This window comes from Bufo bufo, chromosome 2, assembly GCF_905171765.1.
Source record: "Bufo bufo chromosome 2, aBufBuf1.1, whole genome shotgun sequence".
NCBI classification, from domain to species: domain Eukaryota; kingdom Metazoa; phylum Chordata; class Amphibia; order Anura; family Bufonidae; genus Bufo; species Bufo bufo.
In genome coordinates this window covers 248610990-248633433 of record NC_053390.1, presented here as the reverse complement: position 1 = coordinate 248633433, position 22444 = coordinate 248610990, and the positions used below count along the sequence as shown (strand labels likewise).

The following is a 22444-nucleotide window of genomic DNA, read 5'->3' as shown; positions in this document are numbered from 1 at the left end:
CTTGGTACTCAGAACTCATTCTTCTGCTAGGAGATGCTCCGTGGCCTCTGCCAATCAGAACTGATCTACTCTCCCAGGGCCCAGTCTTCCATCAGAGTTTAGATACGCTACGTTTAACGGTGTGTGGCTGTTGAAACACAGAGGTTTTTCTGATGCGGTCATTCGAACCATGATTAGGGCTAGGAAACCTTCCTCTTCTAGGATTTACTACCGGTCCTGGAAATCCTTCGTGCGTTTCTGCGAGGAACGAGCTCTTCCTCCCAGGCGTTTTTTCCTTCCGCCTTTTTGGTGGCCATTACCTCTATTCGATGGGTTTCGTAACTGGCAGCTCTCTCCTACAAGGAACCCTTTTTGGTGTTTCACCAAGATAAGGTGTTTCTTCGTCCAGTGCCATCTTTTTTACCAAAGGTTGTTTCTGCCTTTCACGTGAATGAGGACATTGTTTTGCCCTCAGCCTTCTCATCCGCGGGTCTCCCTCCATCTTCTGGATGTAGTACGGGCCTTGAAGATCTATCTGTCGGTGGTGGCCCCCTTTAGACGCACTGACGCTCTGTTCGTTATCTCAGAAGGCCCTCGTAAAGGTTTGGCAGCTTCAAAGGTGACTATTGCTCGGTGGATTCGCTCGGCCATTGCCGAGGCCGATCGTTCCAGGGACAAGGTTCCTCCACCCGGGATCACAGCTCACTCTACCAGAGCGGTCGGGGCTTCTTGGGCACACCTCCACCACGCTTCTGCGTCTCAGTTGTGTAAAGCAGCGACTTGGTCCTCTCTACACACCTTTACTAAATTTTACCGGGTGCATTCATTGGCCTCGGTGGATGCTTCTCTCGGCCACAGGGTTCTGCAGGCCGCAGTTCAGTGACTTCCATAGAGAGTTGGTTTGGGAGAATTTTGTTTCCTTTCCCGGGGACTGCTTTAGGACGTCCCACGGTCCTGTGTCCCCCAATGATATGAGCGAGAAAATGAGATTTTTGTGAACTCGCCTATAAAATCTTTCTCGCTTGATTCACTTCGGGGACACAGCACCCATCCACATATTGTTGTGAGGCAAGTGGGGTTCCTGTTTTGTCTGTTGGAACCTTGTTTGGTTCGGTCTCATGACAGTGTACAGTTTTCTGTTGATTTTTACTTTAATTTGGTGTCTCCTACTGCTGGAGCACAAACTGAAATGCTCTCTCCAAGCTGGAGGTGGTATAGCCTGCAGGGGAGGAGCTAACAGTTTTCAGCCTAGTGTCGCCTCCTAGTGGCAGCAGCAAGCTATACCCAGGGTCCTGTGTCCCCCAATGAATCAAGCGAGAGATTTTACAGGCGAGTTCACAAAAATCTCATTATAATGCTATGTGACCCCCGGCAGTGCTGGGAGTTAAGGCCAGTTGCCTCTCTGAGTCCGCAGCGTGACACCCGCTCGTCTGAAAGGGGCCTTGGGCCTCTTTCACATGAGTGTGATAGATTAGGTCAGGATGCGGTCAGGGAAACTTGCACCATTTTGTAAGGAAGTTCGGGTGCTATGCGTTCATGTCGTGCATTTCACCCGCGCAGAAAACTCGCTCTTGGATCCTTAGTGTGCGCTCAGTGCTGTCAGACACTTCTAAAGAGGAGAACACTATTGTGACGAGACAATCTCGCCACATTGCATTGGAGAAGCCTGGTTGCCCGCCTGCTCCCTTTAGACTATGGCCCCATGTTGAAATGCTTGATTTTCCCCTGCAAAGACATGAAAGCCGGGTCATTTGGTACTTGCCCTATTTGAACAGTGATACCCCAGATAGCTATGCCATGGAGCCCATTCGGATAATGAAAGACTTTGGCTCCATGGCGATTCTACTGTATTCGTGTAGTCTGAGTGCCATTCACCTAATATGCACTCAAACCTGAGCTATCTGGGGATGTTACATGTCTGTTTACTGTAATGTAATTTTATTTAATAACTTTTAGCCTTCTTAGGGGCTAGAACCCTTGTCATATTCACCCTGATAGAGCTCTATTTAGGTGAATAGGACTTCACACACTCCCTGCTGCCCTGTGCTTTGTGCACACGGCAGCAGGGAGATTACCATGGCAGCCAGGGCTTCAGTAGCGTCCTGACTGCCATGGTAACCGATCAGAGCCCCGCGATTACACTGCTGGGGCTCCGATCAGAAGCTGCCACCCTGGGGCCACTGCCACCAATGATTTAATCGTGTGGAGGGGGGGGGCGCAATTAATATAATACTTAGAAGAGGGGGAGTAGAAGCGAGGGGCTGTGGCCACTGCGCCCCCAATGAATATAGTTAATATGCCTAAATACAAACGTAGCCTGCATGTGCTGGCCATATACCATACCTGGCCATGTCCCCCAGAGCCATCAGCCCCCAAGCTCCATGGCATTTGCCATCATCTGCCTCAGACTTGTCCCCCAGAGCCAGTGCCATCAGATCAGCCCCATGGCCATCCTTTGCAAATACTATACTTACCTTTCCTGCAGGGGGCTCAGCGAGTCGGCAGTCCGCAGGTGTCGAGTCTTCTTCCTAGCATGCATTGCAGGACCTGACGTCACTCACAGCGACAACCAGCGGTCTGACGCTGTGTGCACGCCAGTCCCTGGCCACTACAGTACAGCGCGGTTGGGAGCCGGAGCCACGGAGCGGTGAGAAGTTTTGTCTATTCACTACCGCTCCGTGGTCATACCGCGGTCCGGCAATATATGCGACATGGACAAAATCTGTATCGTTGCACAGATTCAAATTGTCCTTATCACGTATATCGCCCACCCCTACTGTAATGGTTGTGACATTGTATATTTGAATAGTGATTTCTGTCCTATTGTCCCCACGTGTATGGAAGCGATTTCCCTTTGTCCTGAGAATTGAATTACTCCTCGGTTGTCTCCAGGGCAGAGAGTAGGAAACCAGGATGCATTGTGTGGATGTATTGTGTCTTTCCTGTGTCCTTATCTGTTCTGTGTCAGTCTTCCATCTGGTCTCCCTAGGGGAGTATCCACCAGATGTGGACCTGCATAAATATGGGCGTGTAGCCCTCAGTAAATAGAGATTCTGATTTACCCTCAACACAGAGCTTGGTCTCGGTTTTTTTTGTTTTTTTTATTGTATGCTGTTCCAGTTTGACTGCTAGGAGTGTAAACCTTTCATATGTTTTTTTCTATTTTATATGCAGCATTCATATGGTTTCCAGTTCGGGAGATTGGTGTCTTTAGTAGCTGCCTTTGCATCTGGAAAGGGAATATCTCTTAAACTGTGTTTACCCCCTTTTATGCCCGGGGTGCCGTTACAACTAGAAAATTGGGAGGGGGGGGGGGGGGGATATTATTGAAGAGGCAATCCACTTGTATCATCATCATTTTTATCTCAGAGTTTACTGTCACAACGAGGTGTGGGAGGGAACACCACACCAAACACACGAGGGGGGAAAAGGTATCTGGCCAAGAAGCTAGGGGGAGGAAATGAATCCTAACCCTAGCCCTGACTGCACACCGAATGAACGGACCTCAGTGGTAGGACCGTTCATTCACTAGAACCTAAAGCCTGACTACCCTGTAATGCCCTGAGGTAGTGATAGGCCCAAAGATGAACCGTTCCTTAAGCTGAAGAAACAGGGGTCTTGACTCAGACCAGATACCAGAAGGCAGGGGAAACAACACAAAACAAATACAAAGGAATGAGACACTTAACTCCTGAAGTAGAAAAAAGAGGAGACAACACACACCAGCTCTTCCACTTGCAAATGAAGCTATACACCGCAAGGAGTGAAGGGAGTAGACAGACTTGAATAGTAATGACCACTATGCTGCACTTGACTAGAGGTGTGGTCATTACCGATAACAACAAAGTGAAATTAAAAGAGGCTGTCAGATGACATCACGTGCAGACAGCCTTTCTGACCTTCTAACACCTAGCCTGGGAGTGACCGTGACATTTACGTAGGCTAAAAAGCCATCAGTGAAAAATTGTCTCAGGAAACACAATAGAAACACCACTAATAAATTTCATGAAGAATACAAAAAACCCACAGTGTGCTGAAAAGAAAAATGGGGAACAATACATCATCACATGGTGCTAGAACCCCACACGGAGGGTGGATTCATTGCGGTAAACCAAAGCTGTGGCCAGAAAAGATGGCATTGTTTGAAAAATAAGTGTATTGTGGAAAGAGATTGAGCAGCCTAAAACGATAAAATTTAACAAACTATTTTTGCCTTTCACGTTACAAGTAAGGCTACTTTCACACTAGCGTTCGGGGCTCCGCTTGTGAGTTCCGTTTGAAGGCTCTCACAAGCGGCCCCGAACGGATCCGTCCAGCCCTAATGCATTCTGAGTGGATGCGGATCCGCTCAGAATGCATCAGTCTGGCACCGTTTGTCCTCCGCTGCGCTCAGCAGGCGGACACCTGAACGCAGCTTGCAGCGTTCGGTTGTCCGCCTGGCCGTGCGGAGGCAAACGGATCCGTCCAGACTTACAATGTAAGTCAAAGGGGACGGATCCGTTTGAAGTTGACACAGTATGGCTCAATTTTCAAACTGATCCGTTTTGACTTTACATTGAAAGTCAATGGGGGACGGATCCGTTTGAAAATTGAGCCATACTGTGTCAACTTCAAACGGATCCGTCCCCTTTGACTTACATTGTAAGTCTGGACGGATCCGTTTGCCTCCGCACGGTAATGCAAACGGATCCGTTCTGAACGGATCTAAGCGTTTGCATTATAGGTGCGGATCCGTCTGTGCAGATACCAGACGGATCCGCACCTAACGCAGGTGTGAAAGTAGCCTAAAATGTGATCTAAATTACAAGTCTTCATTTGCGCCTTATCACTTTGATTGTTACTTACTGACCAACCCTTCCTGTTTTGTTTCTATATATTTGCCTTATTTGTACATGTTTGTCGTTATATTAATAAAAATATATTTCACTTATTTACAAAGCTTCTCTAATTTGTTTAGGAGTCTCCCTAAAGGTTGAAAGTGTGATAAAATAAAATTTTTACTTAACGATTTCATTCCCCCTTTGTCCTTTCTGCTGGCATTTGTTTACTTGGCTGCAGCGGGTTGTCGGATTTGTCACAATTGATAGACAAACAGGGTGACATGCACATATACCACAAACAAATCCCAGTGGGGAGCACCGAAGTATACTGCTGGGTGCAGAGGCAGATGAAATGGGGGAGTAACTTTTTTTATTATATTATGACACTTCCTGCCTTTAGGGAGCTTTCTGAATAACTTGGATAAGCCCCTTAAGTCTGTGTGTAAGCCGATATAAAGTACAGTTATCTTTTTTGCTCCATTTCTTTTTACATTTTCTAGCGCGTGCTTCTTCTAGTCGCTCCTGATGTTGATGCTTTGTGTGCATGTAAAATACTGCAGGTAAGTGCATTTATTGAATCCTGTCTTTTTAGGCTTTATGCATGTGAACTAGGGGTGCACCGAAATTCCGGCAGCCGAAAATATCGGCCGAAAATGCACCTAATCCACTTCGGCCGATATTGTTACATATCGGCCGAAAATATGGGGTGTGGGATTTGTCACCCACCATCTGCGGGCGGGCGCCGGGCGGGCGGTTTACTTTGTCACTGCATCTTTATTTTACCTTACAATCGTGAGGCTCCAGTAACTAACAACTCTGCAGGCAGAGCGGAGGCCGGCGTAACGTCACTTACTCACGTGATGCGCCTGCTCCGCCTCCTTCATTCATAAAGTGGGCGGAGCAGGTGCGTCACGTGAGTAAGTGACGTTACGCCGCCCTCCGCTCTGCCTGCAGAGTTGTTACTGGAGCGTCACGATTGTAAGGTAAAATAAAGATGCAGTGAGTGATGCTGTGAGCAGCAGGGCCGGGGCTGTTATGGGTAGGGGGATCGGTCTATGGCACTGCTATGGGGAGGGGGGATCTGTGCACTGTTATGGGTAAAGGGATCTGTGCACTGTTATGGGTAAAGGGATCTGTGCACTGTTATGGGGAAAGGGATCTGTGCACTGTTATGCCCATAACAGTGCACATATCCCCTCTCCATAACAGCCCCACCCACAGATCCCCCTCTCCATAACAGCGCCACCCACAGATCCCCCTCTCCATAACAGCGCCCCCCACAGATCCCCCTCTCCATAACAGCGCCCCCCACAGATCCCCCTCTCCATAACAGCGCCCCCCACAGATCCCCCTCTCCATAACAGCGCCCCCCACAGATCCCCCTCTCCATAACAGCGCCACCCACAGATCCCCCTCTCCATAACAGCGCCACCCACAGATCCCCCTCTCCATAACAGCGCCACCCACAGATCCCCCTCTCCATACCAGCGCCACCCACAGATCCCCCTCTCCATACCAGCGCCACCCACAGATCCCCCTCTCCATAACAGCGCCACCCACAGATCCCCCTCTCCATAACAGCGCCACCCACAGATCCCCCTCTCCATAACAGCGCCACCCACAGATCCCCCTCTCCATAACAGCGCCACCCACAGATCCCCCTCTCCATAACAGCGCCACCCACAGATCCCCCTCTCCATAACAGCGCCACCCACAGATCCCCCTCTCCATAACAGCGCCACCCACAGATCCCCCTCTCCATAACAGCGCCACCCACAGATCCCCCTCTCCATAACAGCGCCACCCACAGATCCCCCTCTCCATAACAGCGCCACCCACAGATCCCCCTCTCCATAACAGCGCCACCCACAGATCCCCCTCTCCATAACAGCGCCACCCACAGATCCCCCTCTCCATAACAGCGCCACCCACAGATCCCCCTCTCCATAACAGCGCCACCCACAGATCCCCCTCTCCATAACAGCGCCACCCACAGATCCCCTTCTCCATAACAGCGCCACCCACAGATCCCCCTCTCCATAACAGCGCCACCCACAGATCCCCCTCTCCATAACAGCGCCACCCACAGATCCCCTTCTCCATAACAGCGCCACCCACAGATCCCCCTCTCCATAACAGCGCCACCCACAGATCCCCCTCTCCATAACAGCGCCACCCACAGGTGAATTTCATTCATGAAAAAGAATTATTAATAAAATCATTAAAAAAAAAGTATTTTAAAAGTATTTGGGCAAAAAGGCAGTTTCGGTTTTCGGTCAAGGGCATCCTGAATTTTCGGTTTCGGACCAGAATTTTCATTTCGATGCACCCCTAATGTGAACATATCACATCGCAGCCTGAATTCTGTATAATTGGCATCAATAAGCTGGTTTGGATTCCAGCAGAGGAATGCAGGGAAAACCTCTTAGGCTGGTTTCACCCGGGCGTTGCGGGAAAAGATGCGGGTGCATGCACGATTTTTTTCCCCTGTGAGTGCAAAGCGTTTTAATGCGTTTTGCACGCGTGTGAGAAAAATCGGCATGTTTGGTACCCTGACCCGGACTTATTCACAGAAGTTCGGCTTTGGGATCAGTATTCTGTAAATGTTGTTTTCCCTTAAACATGGTTGTAAGGGAAAATAGCATTCTTTAATACAGAGTGCTTAGTAGAAGGTCAATTGAGGGTTAAAACAAATTATTAACTCACAACCTCCAAATGATCGCGTAGCTGCCGGTCACCTGTTCTTTCTTCAGGACCTGTCAAAGGACCCTGTGGTGACGTCACTGAGCTCATCACATGATCCGTCACCATGGTGATGTATCATGTGATGAGCACAGTGATGTCACCACAGGTCCTTTGACAGGTCCTGAAGAAAGAAAAGGAGTCCGGCCGGAAGCTACGCTATCAATTGGAGGAGGTGAGTTAATTTTTTATTTTTTAACCCTCAATTGACCTAAGCATTCTGTATTAAATAATGCTATTTTCTCTTATAACCATGTTATAAGGGAAAATAATACAGTAAATAGGCTTTCATCCTAGAAAACCATGCGTGAAAATCGCACACCATCCGCACTTGCTTGCGGATGCTTGCGATTTTCAAGCAGTCCCATTCACTTCTATGGGGCCTGCGTTGCGTGAAAAACGCACAATATAGAGCATCCTGCGATTTTTCACGCAACGCACAAGTGATGCGTGAAAATCACCGCTCATGTGCACAGCCCCATAAAAATGAATGGGTCCGAATTCAGTGCGGGTGCAATGCGTTCACCTCACGCATTGCACCCGCGCGGAAAACTCACCTGTGTGAAAGGGGCCTAAATATAGCGTGTCTGTGGGATGGGTTTTCCACACTTCCTATACACATATGCATCTTGGCTTCTGATCAGATCCATTGTACAGGAAATCCTAACTGCGTCCCACAAACCCCATTGACTTGTATGTTAACAGACTCTTATGAGTGAATCTTCACATAACTTGAGGCTTTCCTGTATTCCTGTGTCTTCCTGCAGATATGACAATGTTCTGTATTTGACTAGCAAGTTTTTCTTTCCTTTAGACATTTCTGTATTTGATGGTCATTACCAAAGATCACTTTGACATAAAAGAAGTTGCAAGACCCCTTCTTGTGACCTTATATGCCTGTGCAACAGTATTTTGTCGCACAGGTGTGTTTGTGTTTGACGTTCTTTCCACTTGAGTGTTAGGGACCCACATCGGGCCCGGCAAATTTACTAACTTTTACGTGCACGAACTGCCATAGATGCACCTAATTTATGATGAGGCGCATGCCTCGACATAAATTACGTGCATCCTCTGGCAGTGCAGGGGGGAATCAAGGACCAGCATAAGCCAACAGTCTTTGTACATAACTCCTCATTATGTTTAAATCACTGTAAACTCTTGTGACTTTTGTTGGCAAGAAGGCGGCACTGATCTGAATGCTCAGTCAGTCTGAAATAAGGGTTCATTGGCACAACCGTAGGCTGTCTATGCCCATATATATGGACCCCAGCCGTGTGAATCACTGACGCGGACCCGTTGACTTGGTCCGCAAGATGCGGTGCAGAGCAGAAGCTCGGATCGTAGTTACTAAGTGCTTCCATGGGCTTAAGGGTCCATTCCCCCACACCTCAAATGATAGGACTTGTCCTATCTTTTGCTGTATGTTGCAGATCGTGGTCCCATTCAAATCAGAGGGTCCATGCCTCAATGCGACATTCAAACAGCCGGTGCCCATGCATTGCAGACTGCAGTTTGCTGTACTCATATGGGCACAGACTGCTTGCTGTCATGTGAATGAGCCCTTACTCAGATGAAGCTAATATTATAATGTTAGGGTACTTTCACACTTGTTGCAGAGGATTCCGGCAAGCAGTTCTGTCGCCGGAACTGCCTGCCGGATCCATAAAAACGTATGCAAACTGATGGCATTTGTCAGACGACTCCTGATTCGTATGATAAATGCTTTGAAATGCCGGATCCGTCTCTCCGGTGAGCACGCGCAGACTGCAATGCCGGATATGTTTTGCCGGATCTGGCATTATTGCATGTCAATGGGGAAAAAATGCCAGCAAGTGTTCCGGAATTATCTCTGTCCAGTTCAGTCTTTTTGCTTTTTCAGAAGACATCCTGATGCATCCTGAACGATTTCTCTCCATTCAGAATGCAATAGGATAACTGATCAGTTCTTTTCCGGTATTGAGCCCCTAGGACGTAACGCCATGCCGGAAAAGAATAACGCTAGTGTGAAAGTACCTTTTGACACCTGATCCATGGCATTTTGATTGAAATATGTTTTTTCATCAGGCTTTATTTCAGTGTGACCATGTCCAGTATACATTAGTTCCCGTTTCTACTTGGCAAGAACTTGAAATAGTTTTCCTTGAGCACAAAGAACAGGTAAGTCGTTTGTACAATTAAAAAACGCAAGGTATGCTTCACCAAAGTATTAGACCCAGATATGATCTTCAGGATAATCACCTTCCCTGGCTCTTGCCTGAAAGGTAAAGGCATTGCATAAAGTACATACACTAGGCACTGTTTGAGATTTAAAGAAAAAAAATCAGTTTGCTGATTTCCAATTAAAATCTGAAACTTTACTGGCCAGAAATCAGTTTTGTCAGTTGCCTCAATTGATTTAAAATTTATGGTACTTTAATAAGTTTGAGTCCTTGTCTGGAGGCTTTATGCACAATGCTCTTATTAGTGTTATGACGGTTATTACAGAATCCATCTTTAGAAGCAAAAGTCACGACTGTAAAAGGCTTTCGTGGTAACTATTTATTTTGTAACCTTTTTCAGTTTCGTTATTTTGTTCTCCTCAATTGTGGTGCAAATGTTGATCTTTTGGAGACTCTGCAACCACAGGAAGAGACAGTCTTCTTCATATGTGACACCCACAGACCGATAGATGTAGTAAATGTATACAATGACACCCAGGTATGTCTGACATCTGGAATGGATGATGATGGATATCTTTAGCACGTTCTTTTTGTATCACAATCGGGAGATCATCATGAATAATCATTCCTCGCGTTTTCTACAGATAAAGTTGCTTATTAAACAGGACGATGATCTGGAAATACCGGCCTATGATGACATTTTCCGAGATGATGAAGATAATGAGGATGAAGACGATTCTGGGAATGAAAGTGAAGGCTCTGAGCCTTCTGGAAAAAGGAGACGCTTTGATGAGGTACAGTTTGTCCAAAATAGGTCTGCTATTTAACCCTTTCATAACCAGGGCTGTTTTGGGCCTTTATGACCAAAGGAAAATTTCACTGTTCTGTATCTTGATATTGATGGCATAGCTTTACAATGAGCTATCAATATTGGATCAGAAAGGGTCCCACACATGATTTGCTGTTTTGGAATAGCTTCGGCACCGGAACTACACAGCTCCTTTAATTGTGTACTGGATGAAGCTGGTTACTGCTACTATTTAAGTGAATAGGAGTGGCGCTGCAGTAACCAACATCATCCACTACACAATGGACAGAGCAGTGTTGGTCCACTGAGGTTTTTCTGGAACTATTCCAGAACAGCTGATTGATGTGTTGTTGGGTGTCAGACCCCTGCCAGTCAGAGTTAATGACCCTTTCTAGGGATAAGCCATCAATATAAAGGAAATACTAGACAGCACTTTAAGGTAGTTTGTGCAATAAATATTTACCCTCAAAATTAAGCCTCTCTTTCTCCCATACATAGCAATGTCAAATATGTGTGACCTCACCATAGCATAGGGCTGGTCGATTTTGCCCAAAAAATATACAATTTTCAATGTAAGGATGATTGAGTCTTCTCTGCTTATTTTATTCTGGCAATAACCTTTTTTTTTTTATTAATGTAGCAAAGCGTGGATGTATGTGCACATCAGTATAATTCTGCACATTAGAACTAGGACAGACTTGGACAGTTGGATGTATGAACTTTTAGGCACTGTCAGGGATGATAGCCATGTGTCTGGTGATGCTTGCTGTCAGGGGGATGTTCCTCACAGTCATATCGGCAGTGCAGGCACCACCTCTCCTGACACTCAGGCCTTCACCTCTCACACAATCCAATCATTAACGATTATGGCTCTGAGAATTTATAACCATGGGGCACTGAGCACAAGACAGGTGATTAGCGAGATGAGGAGTATCTGGCACAACCATACTCGCCACACACACACACACATTACCAGGAGGAGGGCTGAAACAATTACTCGATTTGAATCGAGTAATTCGACACAAAAATATCCTCTGCAAATCTTTTGCATCGACTATTCGTTTGTGTCATGTGACCACAGAGCGGGAGTAAAGCACTTGCTATTACTCACCACTCCGTGGTCGCACTGCACTGTATGCTGACACATTATCAAGTCCTAGTGTATGTAAGCGCGCACTATGACCCGATGCTGTCTGACGTTAGCATGACAGTTCAGCGTGCAGAGAAGAAGCTGGAGGAGTTGTGGAGCGGCACCCCTACAGGAGAAGTAAGTATTTTATTTCACTGGTGCTGGGGACATGGCTAGTAGAGAGAAGCTGGTGGCACTGGGGGGGACCTGATGTCATGGGGGGCAGATGAGTTATTATAAAGAAAAACGTTCTTTTAATTCTTAGCTTTGTTATTAGAGTACTCAATTTAAATAGTCGATAGCTGCAGCCCTATCCAGGAGCGACTGCTGCTGCCAACATTCCTAGCTGCATTCTTCGCCTAATCTGAACCCACATTCTGAGACCAGATCCTTCCACCCATTGACCGTAAATGGGAGCTTGGTCATGTGCCCAATGCGGTGATCCACAGTGCTGAATCAGCGCAGCCTGCACAGGGTTTCTTCAGTCCCTCCTGCACGGTTAATGTCACGGTTAAGGGGGGGAAAAAAAGCTATTTAAAAAATAAAATTGTCTGACACAAAAAAAGGGTGAATTAATCGATTTTAATTCGATTTTAATTTCCCAACCCTACTACTATAGCACTAAAAACAAATACCCTAGTTTATCTTTACATGTATTGCTCTCCCTTAGCTTTAGAAAACTCCTCTGTACATGGTCTGTAAGCATCAAAGTAAAGAAATTGATCAGTAAAGGCATAAAAATTGGTGGCCAGGGGTAACCATATGTTTGACATATTCTGTATGACAAAATTGTATGAATTTAATGCTTGAGCACCTGATACCCATGAAAAAACCTGTGTAACATGCTACTTAATGGGGTTTTGCAGTTTATTTAAACTGATGATCTATCCTCTGGATAGATCAGCAGCATCTGACCGGTGGGGTCCGACACCCGCGACCCCCGCCGATCAGCTGTTTGAGAAGGCAGCGGCGCTCCAGTAGCGCCGCGGCCTTCTCACTGTATACCGCTGGCCCAGTGACGTCATGACTAGTATTAACTGGCTTGGCTGGGGCTAAGCGCAGCTGCCTTCTCAAACAGCTGATCAGCAGGGGTCCTGGGTGTCGGACCCCTGACGATCAGATGCTGATGATCTATCCAGAGGATGGATCATCAGTTTACACAAACTGCAGAACCCCTTTAAGCAGCATGTTACACACAGGTCTTTTCATGGGTATCAGGTGCTCAAGCATTAATTTCATACAATTTTGTCATCAGTTTAAACAAACTGCAGAACCCCTTTAAAATTGGTCGGTGTGGGTTTGTGCACTCTGGGGAGGCTTTTAAAGAATTTTTTTTCTTTTTTTTTTTTTTATATAGTACCTTTTAGGTTTTTCATTTATTTATTTTTACTGTGGTGTAGCAGGGAGCATATGATATGAGCACTGTTTTAATGGGTTTTGTGTGTTTGGAAACGGATTATTTCAGTTCTGTGACACAGCATGCAGGAGCGCGCAGTGCCATCAAATTAATCACATATATTAATTTGCTTGTAGGTACAAAGCCCAGTTCATCAACCTTTTAATTTACCTTGTGTTGTCATAAAGAGGTTAAAAGGGTTCTGCACTTAGTTTTAACTGATGATCTATCCTCTGGATAGATCATCAGCTTCTGATCGGCGGGGTCAGACACCTGGCACCCCTGCTGATCAGCTGTTTGAGAAGGCAGCGGTGCTCCAGTAGCGCCACAGCCTTCTCACTGTTTACCGCAGGCCCAGTGACGTCACGACTAGTATCAACTAGCGTGGGCGGGGTAAGCTCTGTTCACTTGAATGGAGCTTACAGTGAGAAGGCCGCGGCGCTACTGGAGCGCCGCTGCCTTCTCAAACAGCTGATCGGCGGGGGTCCCGGGTGTCGGACCCCCGCCGATCAGAAGCTGATGATCTATCCAGAGGATAGATCATCAGTTAAAACAAAGTGCAGAACCCCTTTTAAGGATTCAAGTGTAACATATCAAATCTGTCATAAATATTTTAAGTTTTGTGCCAATATAGAAGCATGTGTACCAAATAAGAACTTGTGTATTAGATACAGCATGTATTCATTTATTTCTATTTCTTAACTTTTTTTGCATACACTTTACATGTTTTAAAATTTTGATTTCCTTCCTAGGGAGCTGTAGAAAGAAGAATTGAGAGAAGACGACAGAGAAGAGAGTGGGAGGCACGTAGGTAAGAAGTTTTTATATACAGGGTGATTCAAAAAGGATGGTGCTTGTAGTTAAAGAGGACCTTTCACCTGGAAAAACATTGTGAACGAAGTATGTTGACATGGAGAGCGGCGCCCGGGGATCTCACTGCACTTACTATTATCCCTGGGCGCCGCTCCGTTCTCCCGTTATGTACTCCGATATCTTCTCTCACTAAGTTATAGTAGGCGGTGTCTGCCCTTGTCCTGTGAGCGTCTCCTTCTCCTAGGCTGCAGCGCTGGCCAATCGCAGCGCACAGCTCACAGCCTGGGAGAAAAAAAAACTCCCAGGCTGTGAGCTTTGCACTGCGATTGGCCAGCGCTGCAGCCTAGGAGAAGGAGACGCTCACAGGACAAGGGCAGACACAGCCTACTATAACTTGGTGAGAGAAGATATCGGAGTACATAACGGGAGAACGGAGCGGCGCCCAGGGATAATAGTAAGTGCAGTGAGATCCCCGGGCGCCGCTCTCCATGTCAACATACTTCGTTCACAATGTTTTTCCAGGTGAAAGGTCCTCTTTAACCACCTCAGCCCCCCTAGCTTAAACACCCTTAATGACCAGGCCACTTTTTACACTTCTGACCTACACTACTTTAACCGTTTATTGCTCGGTCATGCAACTTACCACACAAATGAATTTTACCTCCTTTTCTTCTCACTAATAGAGCTTTCATTTGGTGGTATTTCATTGCTGCTGACATTTTTACTTTTTTTTGTTATTAATCGAAATTTAACGATTTTTTTTTGCAAAAAAGACATTTTTCACTTTCAGTTGTAAAATTTTGCAAAAAAAACTACATCCATATATAAATTTATCTCTAAATTTATTGTTCTACATGTCTTTGATTAAAAAAAGCTCTGACTTTCTGAGCACCTATCATGTTTCCTGAGGTTCTACAATGGCCAGACAGTACAAACACCCCACAAATGACCCCATTTCGGAAAGTAGACACCCTAAGGTATTCGCTGATGGGCATAGTGAGTTCATAGAACTTTTTATTTTTTGTCACAAGTTAGCGGAAAATGATGATTTTTTTTTCTTTTTTTTTTTCTTACAAAGTCTCATATTCCACTAACTTGTGACAAAAAATAAAAACTTAAACTCACTATGCCCATCAGCGAATACCTTGGGGTGTCTTCTTTCCAAAATGGGGTCACTTGTGGGGTAGTTATACTGCCCTGGCATTCTAGGGGCCCAAATGTGTGGTAAGGAGTTTGAAATCAAATTCTGTAAAAAATGACCAGTGAAATCCGAAAGGTGCTCTTTGGAATGTGGGCCCCTTTGCCCACCTAGGCTGCAAAAAAGTGTCACACATGTGGTATCGCCGTATTCTGGAGAAGTTGGGCAATGTGTTTTGGGGTGTCTTTTTTTACATATACTCATGCTGGGTGAGAGAAATATCTCGGCAAAAGACAACTTTTCCCATTTTTTTTTTTTTTTATACAAAGTTGGCATTTGACCAAGTTATTTATCTCACCCAGCATGGGTATATGTAAAATGACACCCCAAAACACATTGCCCAACTTCTCCTGAGTACGGCGATACCAGATGTGTGACACTTTTTTGCAGCCTAGATGCGCAAAGGGGCCCACATTCCTTTTATGAGGGCATTTTTAGACATTTGGATCCCAGACTTCTTCTCACGCTTTAGGGCCCCTAGAATGCCAGGGCAGTATAAATACCCCACATGTGACCCCATTTTGGAAAGAAGACACCCCAAGGTATTCAATGAGGGGCATGGCGAGTTCATAGAAATTTATTTATTTTTTTGGCACAAGTTAGCGGAAATTGATATATATATTTTTTTCTCACTTTCCGCTAACTTGGGACAAAAATTTAAATCTTTCATGGACTCAATATGCCCCTCACGGAATACCTTGGGGTGTCTTCTTTCCGAAATGGGGTCACATGTGGGGTATTTATACTGCCCTGGCATTCTAGGGGCCCTAAAGCGTGAGAAGAAGTCTGGAATATAAATGTCTAAAAATTTTTACGCATTTGGATTCCGTGAGGGGTATGGTGAGTTCATGTGAGATTTTATTTTTTGACACAAGTTAGTGGAATATAAGACTTTGGAAGAAAAAAATAAATAATTTCCGCTAACTTGGGCCAAAAAAATGTCTGATCACCCCCCTGTCATTGATGACCCCCCTGTAAGGCTCCATTCAGACGTCCGTATGTGTTTTGCGGATCCGATCCAAGTATCAGTGGATCCGTAAAAATCATACGGACGTCTGAATGGAGCATGACCGTGGGGTGATCAGTGAGTCTATATGGGGTGATCACCCCCCTATAAGGCTCCATTCAGATGTCCGAATGTGTTTTGCGGATCCGATCCGTGTATCCGTAAAAAACATACGGGCATCTGAATGCAGCATGACAGGGGGGTGATTAATGACAGGGGGGTGATCACCCCCCTGTCATTGATCACTCCCCTGTAAGGCTCCATTCAGACGTCCGTATGTGTTTTGCGGATCCGATCCATCTATCAGTGGATCCGTAAAAATCATACGGACGTCTGAATGGAGCCTTACAGGGGGGTGATCAGGGGTTAATAAGGGGTTAATAAGTGACGGGGGGGGGGGTGTAGTGTGGTGGTTGGTGCTACATATTACTGAGCTACCTGTGTCCTCTGGTGGTCGATCCAAGCAAAAGGGACCACCAGAGGACCAGGTAGCAGGTATATTAGACGCTGTTATCAAAACAGCGTCTAATATACCTGTTAGGGGTTAAAAAAAATCGCATCTCCAGTCTGCCAGCGAACGATCGCCGCTGGCAGTCTGGAGATCCACTCTCTTACCTTCCGATCCTGTGAGCACGCGTGCCTGTGTGCGCGCGTTCACAGGAAGTCTCGCGAGAGGACGCGTATATGCGTCCAGGAGGAATGAATCAACCACCTCCAGGACGCGTCGCAGCGTTCGGCGTTCCGGAGGTGGTTAAATGAAGCAAATTCTGCTTTTGAAAAATGAAAGCTTTACTATGGGTACCAGTCAGTTTTCTCCTAGACACTTGTCACAAATCTGTCCCTTTTTAGGTAGTTTAAACCTGTACATAGAAGGGCAGGTTTAATATGGCAACATTGCAGCAAGAAAAAGCTTTTTGCATGTTGGAATTTGCTAGAACGCGGTCTATTGTGACAGCACAGCGTACTTTTCAGAATAAATTTGGTAAATGTGCTCCTAATAGAAAGTACATTTTGCATTGGGTGAAAATTTTAAACCAATGGCTGTTTGTCATGGGAAAAGTTTGGGCCACCCGAAGACTTCAGAAGACACAGTGAACAGGATTTGAATCGTGTGCGAGTCCTAGAAAGTCGACCAGGCTGACTAGTATGGAGCTACAAGTGGCACAAACCGCAATTTGGCGTATCTTATTAGAATGCCTGCGTTGTAAGCCATACAGATTAGATTTTTCAGGAGCTTAAAACGGATGACAAACTGGAACACCAGGACTTTTACATAGTCTTGCAAGGCCTATTGGAAAAGGACACATTTCCTGACAGGGTGGTGGTCAGCAATGATGCTACCTTTCAAGTGGGAAGGTCAGTTGCCTTAAAGTAAGAATCTGGGGCTTGGAATACCCACCTGCCCTTAACAAGCTCATGAGGGACTCGCCCTAAGTAAACGTATTCTGTTTAATGACCAGGAGCAAAGTCTACTGTCCTCCTTTTGGGTACGATCACTGGCCACTACTACCTGGAAATATTATGGGAATGGCTTGAGATCTCCTAAACATAATCAGCGGGATGGTGCTCCTCCTCCTTTCCAGTTGGATGTTCATAGATACCTGAATGAAACTCTACTGGAATGTTGGATCAACCAATGTTGCGCTGGCCCCCATGATCACCAAATTTAACACCCTGCAATCTTTCTTCGGGGCTACATCAAAAACTCATTGGGGGAGATTTATCAAACAGGTGTAAAGTAGAAATGGCTTAGTTGCCCATAGCAACCAATCAGATTCCACCTTTCATTTTTCACAGCTTCTTGTAAAAATGAAAGGTGGAATCTGATTGGTTGCTATAAGCCAGCTCTAATTTACACCAGTTTGTTAAATCTGCCCCCAGCCTCAGGATCTGAGCAACCTGAAAAAGTGGTGTCCATATCCGAGGATATACTGGCAAGTGTCTAGACATCTAGTCACCAATGGAGCTCACATTGAACATTTGTAGTGCATAGATAAAATAGATAATGGGTCATTACATGTTAATACGTGCGACGTGAATGGCTGTTAGGATGTATCCTTTTTTCAAATCTGTCATAAATATTTTTATTTTATTTTAATGTGCATTCTTAGTCTTTTCAAAGATTTTTTAATTTTTTTGTTCTCACATTATCCCCTCTATCCTACAGGAGAGAGATCCTTTTTGACTATGAACAGTATGAATACCATGGAACGTCTGTGAGTAATACATGGCTTGTATAGTTTTCCCCCTTTTCTTTGTAAAAACAAGTGTTTGCACTTCTAGTTTCTATTTTGTAAGGTCTGTTTAGTTATTTTAGTGTAAGATACTGAATTTCCAAAAGTAACAATAATGAATGATAGTTATCACATTAACATCAATTATGCTGCAGAATGGTCCAACCAGCAGTGATGGTCATGGACTATTTCCATGTTTGCATAAAGAATTTTACGCTGTTTTAATGCATCGAAATAAAGCAACTAGGGAAAACATTTGGATTAAAAAGGCCTTACCATCTTTTATTAACTACTTCTATATAGACTGATGCATCTTTGAGCTAACGGACTACAATCAAACCCTATGTAGTCTCATCTTGCACCTTGGTGTATTAAGCTGTCCTCTGCTTCTTTGTAATATACACTAGGTAGGTTAGCAAGATGTAGGGAACAGATTGAAGCAAGCATATCATTTTAGAATTCTCATTATACACCTCATAACCCCATGTAAATTTAAGTGTCAATCATCACTTTAATGCAACAAAGCATGTATTTAAAAAAAAAAAGCATTAACATGTTTAAAGGGGTTGTCCCATCTGAGACATTGGGGGCATATTCTAGCGATATTCCCCCAATGTCTAATAGGTGCTGGGCCATGCTTGGCTATTCTTGGAAGTCCCATTGAAGTGAATGGAAAGCGCGCTCAGCAAGCGTACCCACCTCTCCATTCACTTCTACGGGGCTGGCTCAGTTTGAGAGAGATGCGGGTCCCACACTCTCACCTATCAGACATTGGGGGCATATCCTAGCGATATGCCCCCAATGTCTGAGATGGTACAACCCCTTTTAAGCAGAGATAATGACAGGGCCAGGCAGCAGTGATGACGCGGCACTTTCAGAGATCAGAGTCTCTAGGTGTAACGGTAACGCCCCCTTTGCTCCTAGAGGCAAATTTGCATATATTAAAACATCGTATTTCTCGGCAATGTGGGTACATATGAACATAGGACCAACACAGATTCTGTCGGCTGCCAACACATATGCAACAAGTCAGCTAGTTTAATTGATACAAATCTGCTGACAGATTGTGCTTATGTTATTTCTGTCAAATCTTTTCTATTGGCGAGAAATGTATTGGACATTCTTCTCTAGTGATAATCATTGAATGAAATGACTTTGGTGTTTAACGCAGGTGTCAGCAACCTGTGGCACGCAGACCTCCTTCTGCTTGCACGCCAGCTGTGGCTAAATGATGACAAGAAGACTTTTCAGTTTTGTTGCCATTTGTTAGATGCCCGGCTGTTGCCGCGCTGAACTTTGAATGAAAAAACCTTCAGGTATGTCATACACTATGTCTCTGCACACGCTTCCTGCCAAAGAGGAGCAATAGCAGAGAATGAGACTGCTACGCTACTGGCTGCACGTCACCTCCTGAAGACTGCCACACATTTAAAAGGGCATGTTAATGGATTTGGGATGGGAGAAGGATGGTGAGCTAGGGTGGAAAGGAGAACAAGCGCTGTGACCAGATTGGGGTTAGGGGAGGATGGTGAGCCTGAAAATGATTGCTGGGGGCATAGGGGAGGCTGGTTATGGAGGGAAAACGGCTTTCTAACTAATGTAGGGGAAGGAGTGGTGGGCCTGAAAATGATTGCTGGGTGGGGGATGGGGAACAAGCTCTCTGAATACTTTGGGGGGTGCAGTGGTGATAGTGAGGCCTCTTTCACACTTGCGTTGTCCGGATCCGGCGTGTACTCCACTTGCCGGAATTACACGCCGGATCCGGAAAAACGCAAGTGTACTGAAAGCATTTGAAGACGGAACCGTCTTCCAAATGCTTTCAGTGTTACTATGGCACCCAGGACGCTATTAAAGTCCTGGTTGCCATAGGGGGAGCGGGGAGCGGGGGAGCAGTATACTTACAGTCCGTGCGGCTCCCGGGGCGCTCCAGAATGACGTCAGAGCGCCCCATGCGCATGGATGACGTGATCCATGTGATCACATGATCCATGCGCTTGGGGCGCCCTGACGTCACTCTGGAGCGCCCGGGGAGCCGCACGGACGGTAAGTATGCTGCTCCCCAGCTCCCCGCTACACTTTACCATGGCTGCCAGGACTTTAGCATCCCGGCAGCCATGGTAATCACTCTGAAAAAGCTAAATGTCGGGTCCTGCAATGCGCCGAAACGACGTTTAGTTTAAGGCCGGATTCGGATCAATGCCTTTCAATGGGCATTAATTCCGGATCCGGCCTTGCGGCAAGTCTTCAGGATTTTTGGAGCAAAAAGCGCAGCATGCTGCGGTATTTTCTCCGGCCAAAAAACGTTCCGTTCCGGAACTGAAGACATCCTGATGCATCCTGAACGGATTTCACTCCATTCAGAATGCATTAGGATAAAACTGATCAGGATTCTTCCGGCATAGAGCCCCGACGACGGAACTCTATGCCGGAAGACAAGAACGCAAGTGTGAAAGAGCCCTTAGTCGGAATGTGATTAGTCTATGGGGAAGGGGGATTGTGAGATCTAGTTGTGATTGGTGCAGCTCTGATTACTGTTGTGGGGTGACCAGTATATGGGGCAACAGTGTATGTGGTGTGGGAGGGCAGCCCTCTGTCAGTTTAAAATGAATGAGGGTTGCTCTCTTCCACTGGTCCCTCCCTATATCAGTCCCTTAGGTGGATTCAGAGGAGCAGTAACAAGCTTTAATAATTATATATTTGCTGGAACCATGCAAGTCAGGCAGTGAGACTTTTTGGACGTAGCTAGTAAATACCTGGTTTACGTCTCGTTTGTGTTGTGACTTTCCTGTATGACATGGAACACTGAGCGCTTCAACTTTAATATATACTTTTTTTTTATTTTTTTATTTATTTGCATTACATACACAAAAGGTTGCAGACCCCTGGTGTAACGAGTCTCGTTGGAGAACAATTCATGGGGATTTATTATAAGGCCTCTTTCACATGAACAATATGGATTGTCAGGGTGCGTTCAGGGAAACTCGCATTATTTTGCAGGCAAGTTCAGTCAGTTTTGTCTGTGAATGCGTTCAGTTTTTTCTGTGCGGGTGCAATGCATTATGTGTTTTTCACACACGTGATAAAAAAACTGAAGGTTTACAAACAACATCTCTTGGCAACCATCAGTGAAAAACGCATTGCATTCGCACTTTCTTCCGGATGCAATGTGTTTTTCACTGAAGCCCTATTCACTTCTAGGGGTCAGGGCTGCATGAAAAACGCAGAATATAGAACATGCTGCGTTTAATGCAACGCAGAACTGATGCGTGAAAAAACAAAACAAAAAAAACTCATGTACATAGACCCATTGAAATGAATGGGTCAGGATTCAGTACGGGTGCTATGTGTTGCACCCGCGCAGAAAACTCGCTCGTGTGAAAGGACTAAAGACTGGGTACAGACTTGAATAAAGATAGTGTAAATTTCTGTAATCCTCTCTCCATCTCACTTACTTGTGCAATAAAAACTGAAAATATTACAAAGAAAAATGTTCAAATATATTTGTGTATTGAAAGTGGTTGGTGCAACTTATATCACTCTATGGACCAACAAGCAGCCTGTATAGGCCCAGGAGCTTGGTTAGATGAGCAACAACTCAAAACCGGTAAATATTCTGGAAATCATCTCAATCTCCACTAGAAATCTTAGTTGGGGAATACGTGTTAACATTAGAGATTCACTTGCTTTGTTTTTTTTTGTTTTTTTCTATAAAAGAATAAAAGCTAACCGTCTTCATATTGGTTGTTTTTATTTTGTGTATATCATTCTGTGCTTTAAATGTGTGTTGTCCTCTTGCTTTACCAGTCTGCAATGATGATGTTTGAGTTGGCCTGGATCATGTCAAAGGATTCTAATGACATGTTATGGTAAGTGGTGAAATTTGTGTCTTTATGACTTAAGCAATATATAATACTGCAAAAAAAAAGTCAAGGAGTTTTTGTCAAGCCAGGTTCCAGCTTTTCCTCTGTCATTTCAATGTATTCATATATGATGGGATTTACATAAGGGCTCAAACTACTTGTCAAATAGGATTGGTTGACTTGTATGTACTTTGCATATTAGAATGTGTTTTCCTGGATTCTCTTGCCCTTTTTTTGACTCTCAGATTGCTTGGTGCGTAGTCTTTCTCTCTGCTCTCCTGTCAGCTCTATCGATGCAGC

General features: G+C 45.3%; 1 protein-coding gene across 1 annotated transcript in view; it reads left to right on the top strand.

The window, feature by feature from the left end:
• The window catches only part of CDC45 (cell division cycle 45), a 78485-nt gene that overhangs the window by 12711 nt on the left and 43330 nt on the right, over positions 1-22444 (top strand). Inside the window, exons 2-8 of the mRNA XM_040416345.1 lie at positions 5300-5359; positions 9606-9698; positions 10101-10238; positions 10345-10494; positions 13786-13844; positions 18218-18266; positions 22089-22150. Coding sequence (XP_040272279.1) covers positions 5300-5359; positions 9606-9698; positions 10101-10238; positions 10345-10494; positions 13786-13844; positions 18218-18266; positions 22089-22150 — 611 coding nt within the window. The remainder of the gene's footprint in view (positions 1-5299; positions 5360-9605; positions 9699-10100; positions 10239-10344; positions 10495-13785; positions 13845-18217; positions 18267-22088; positions 22151-22444) is intronic.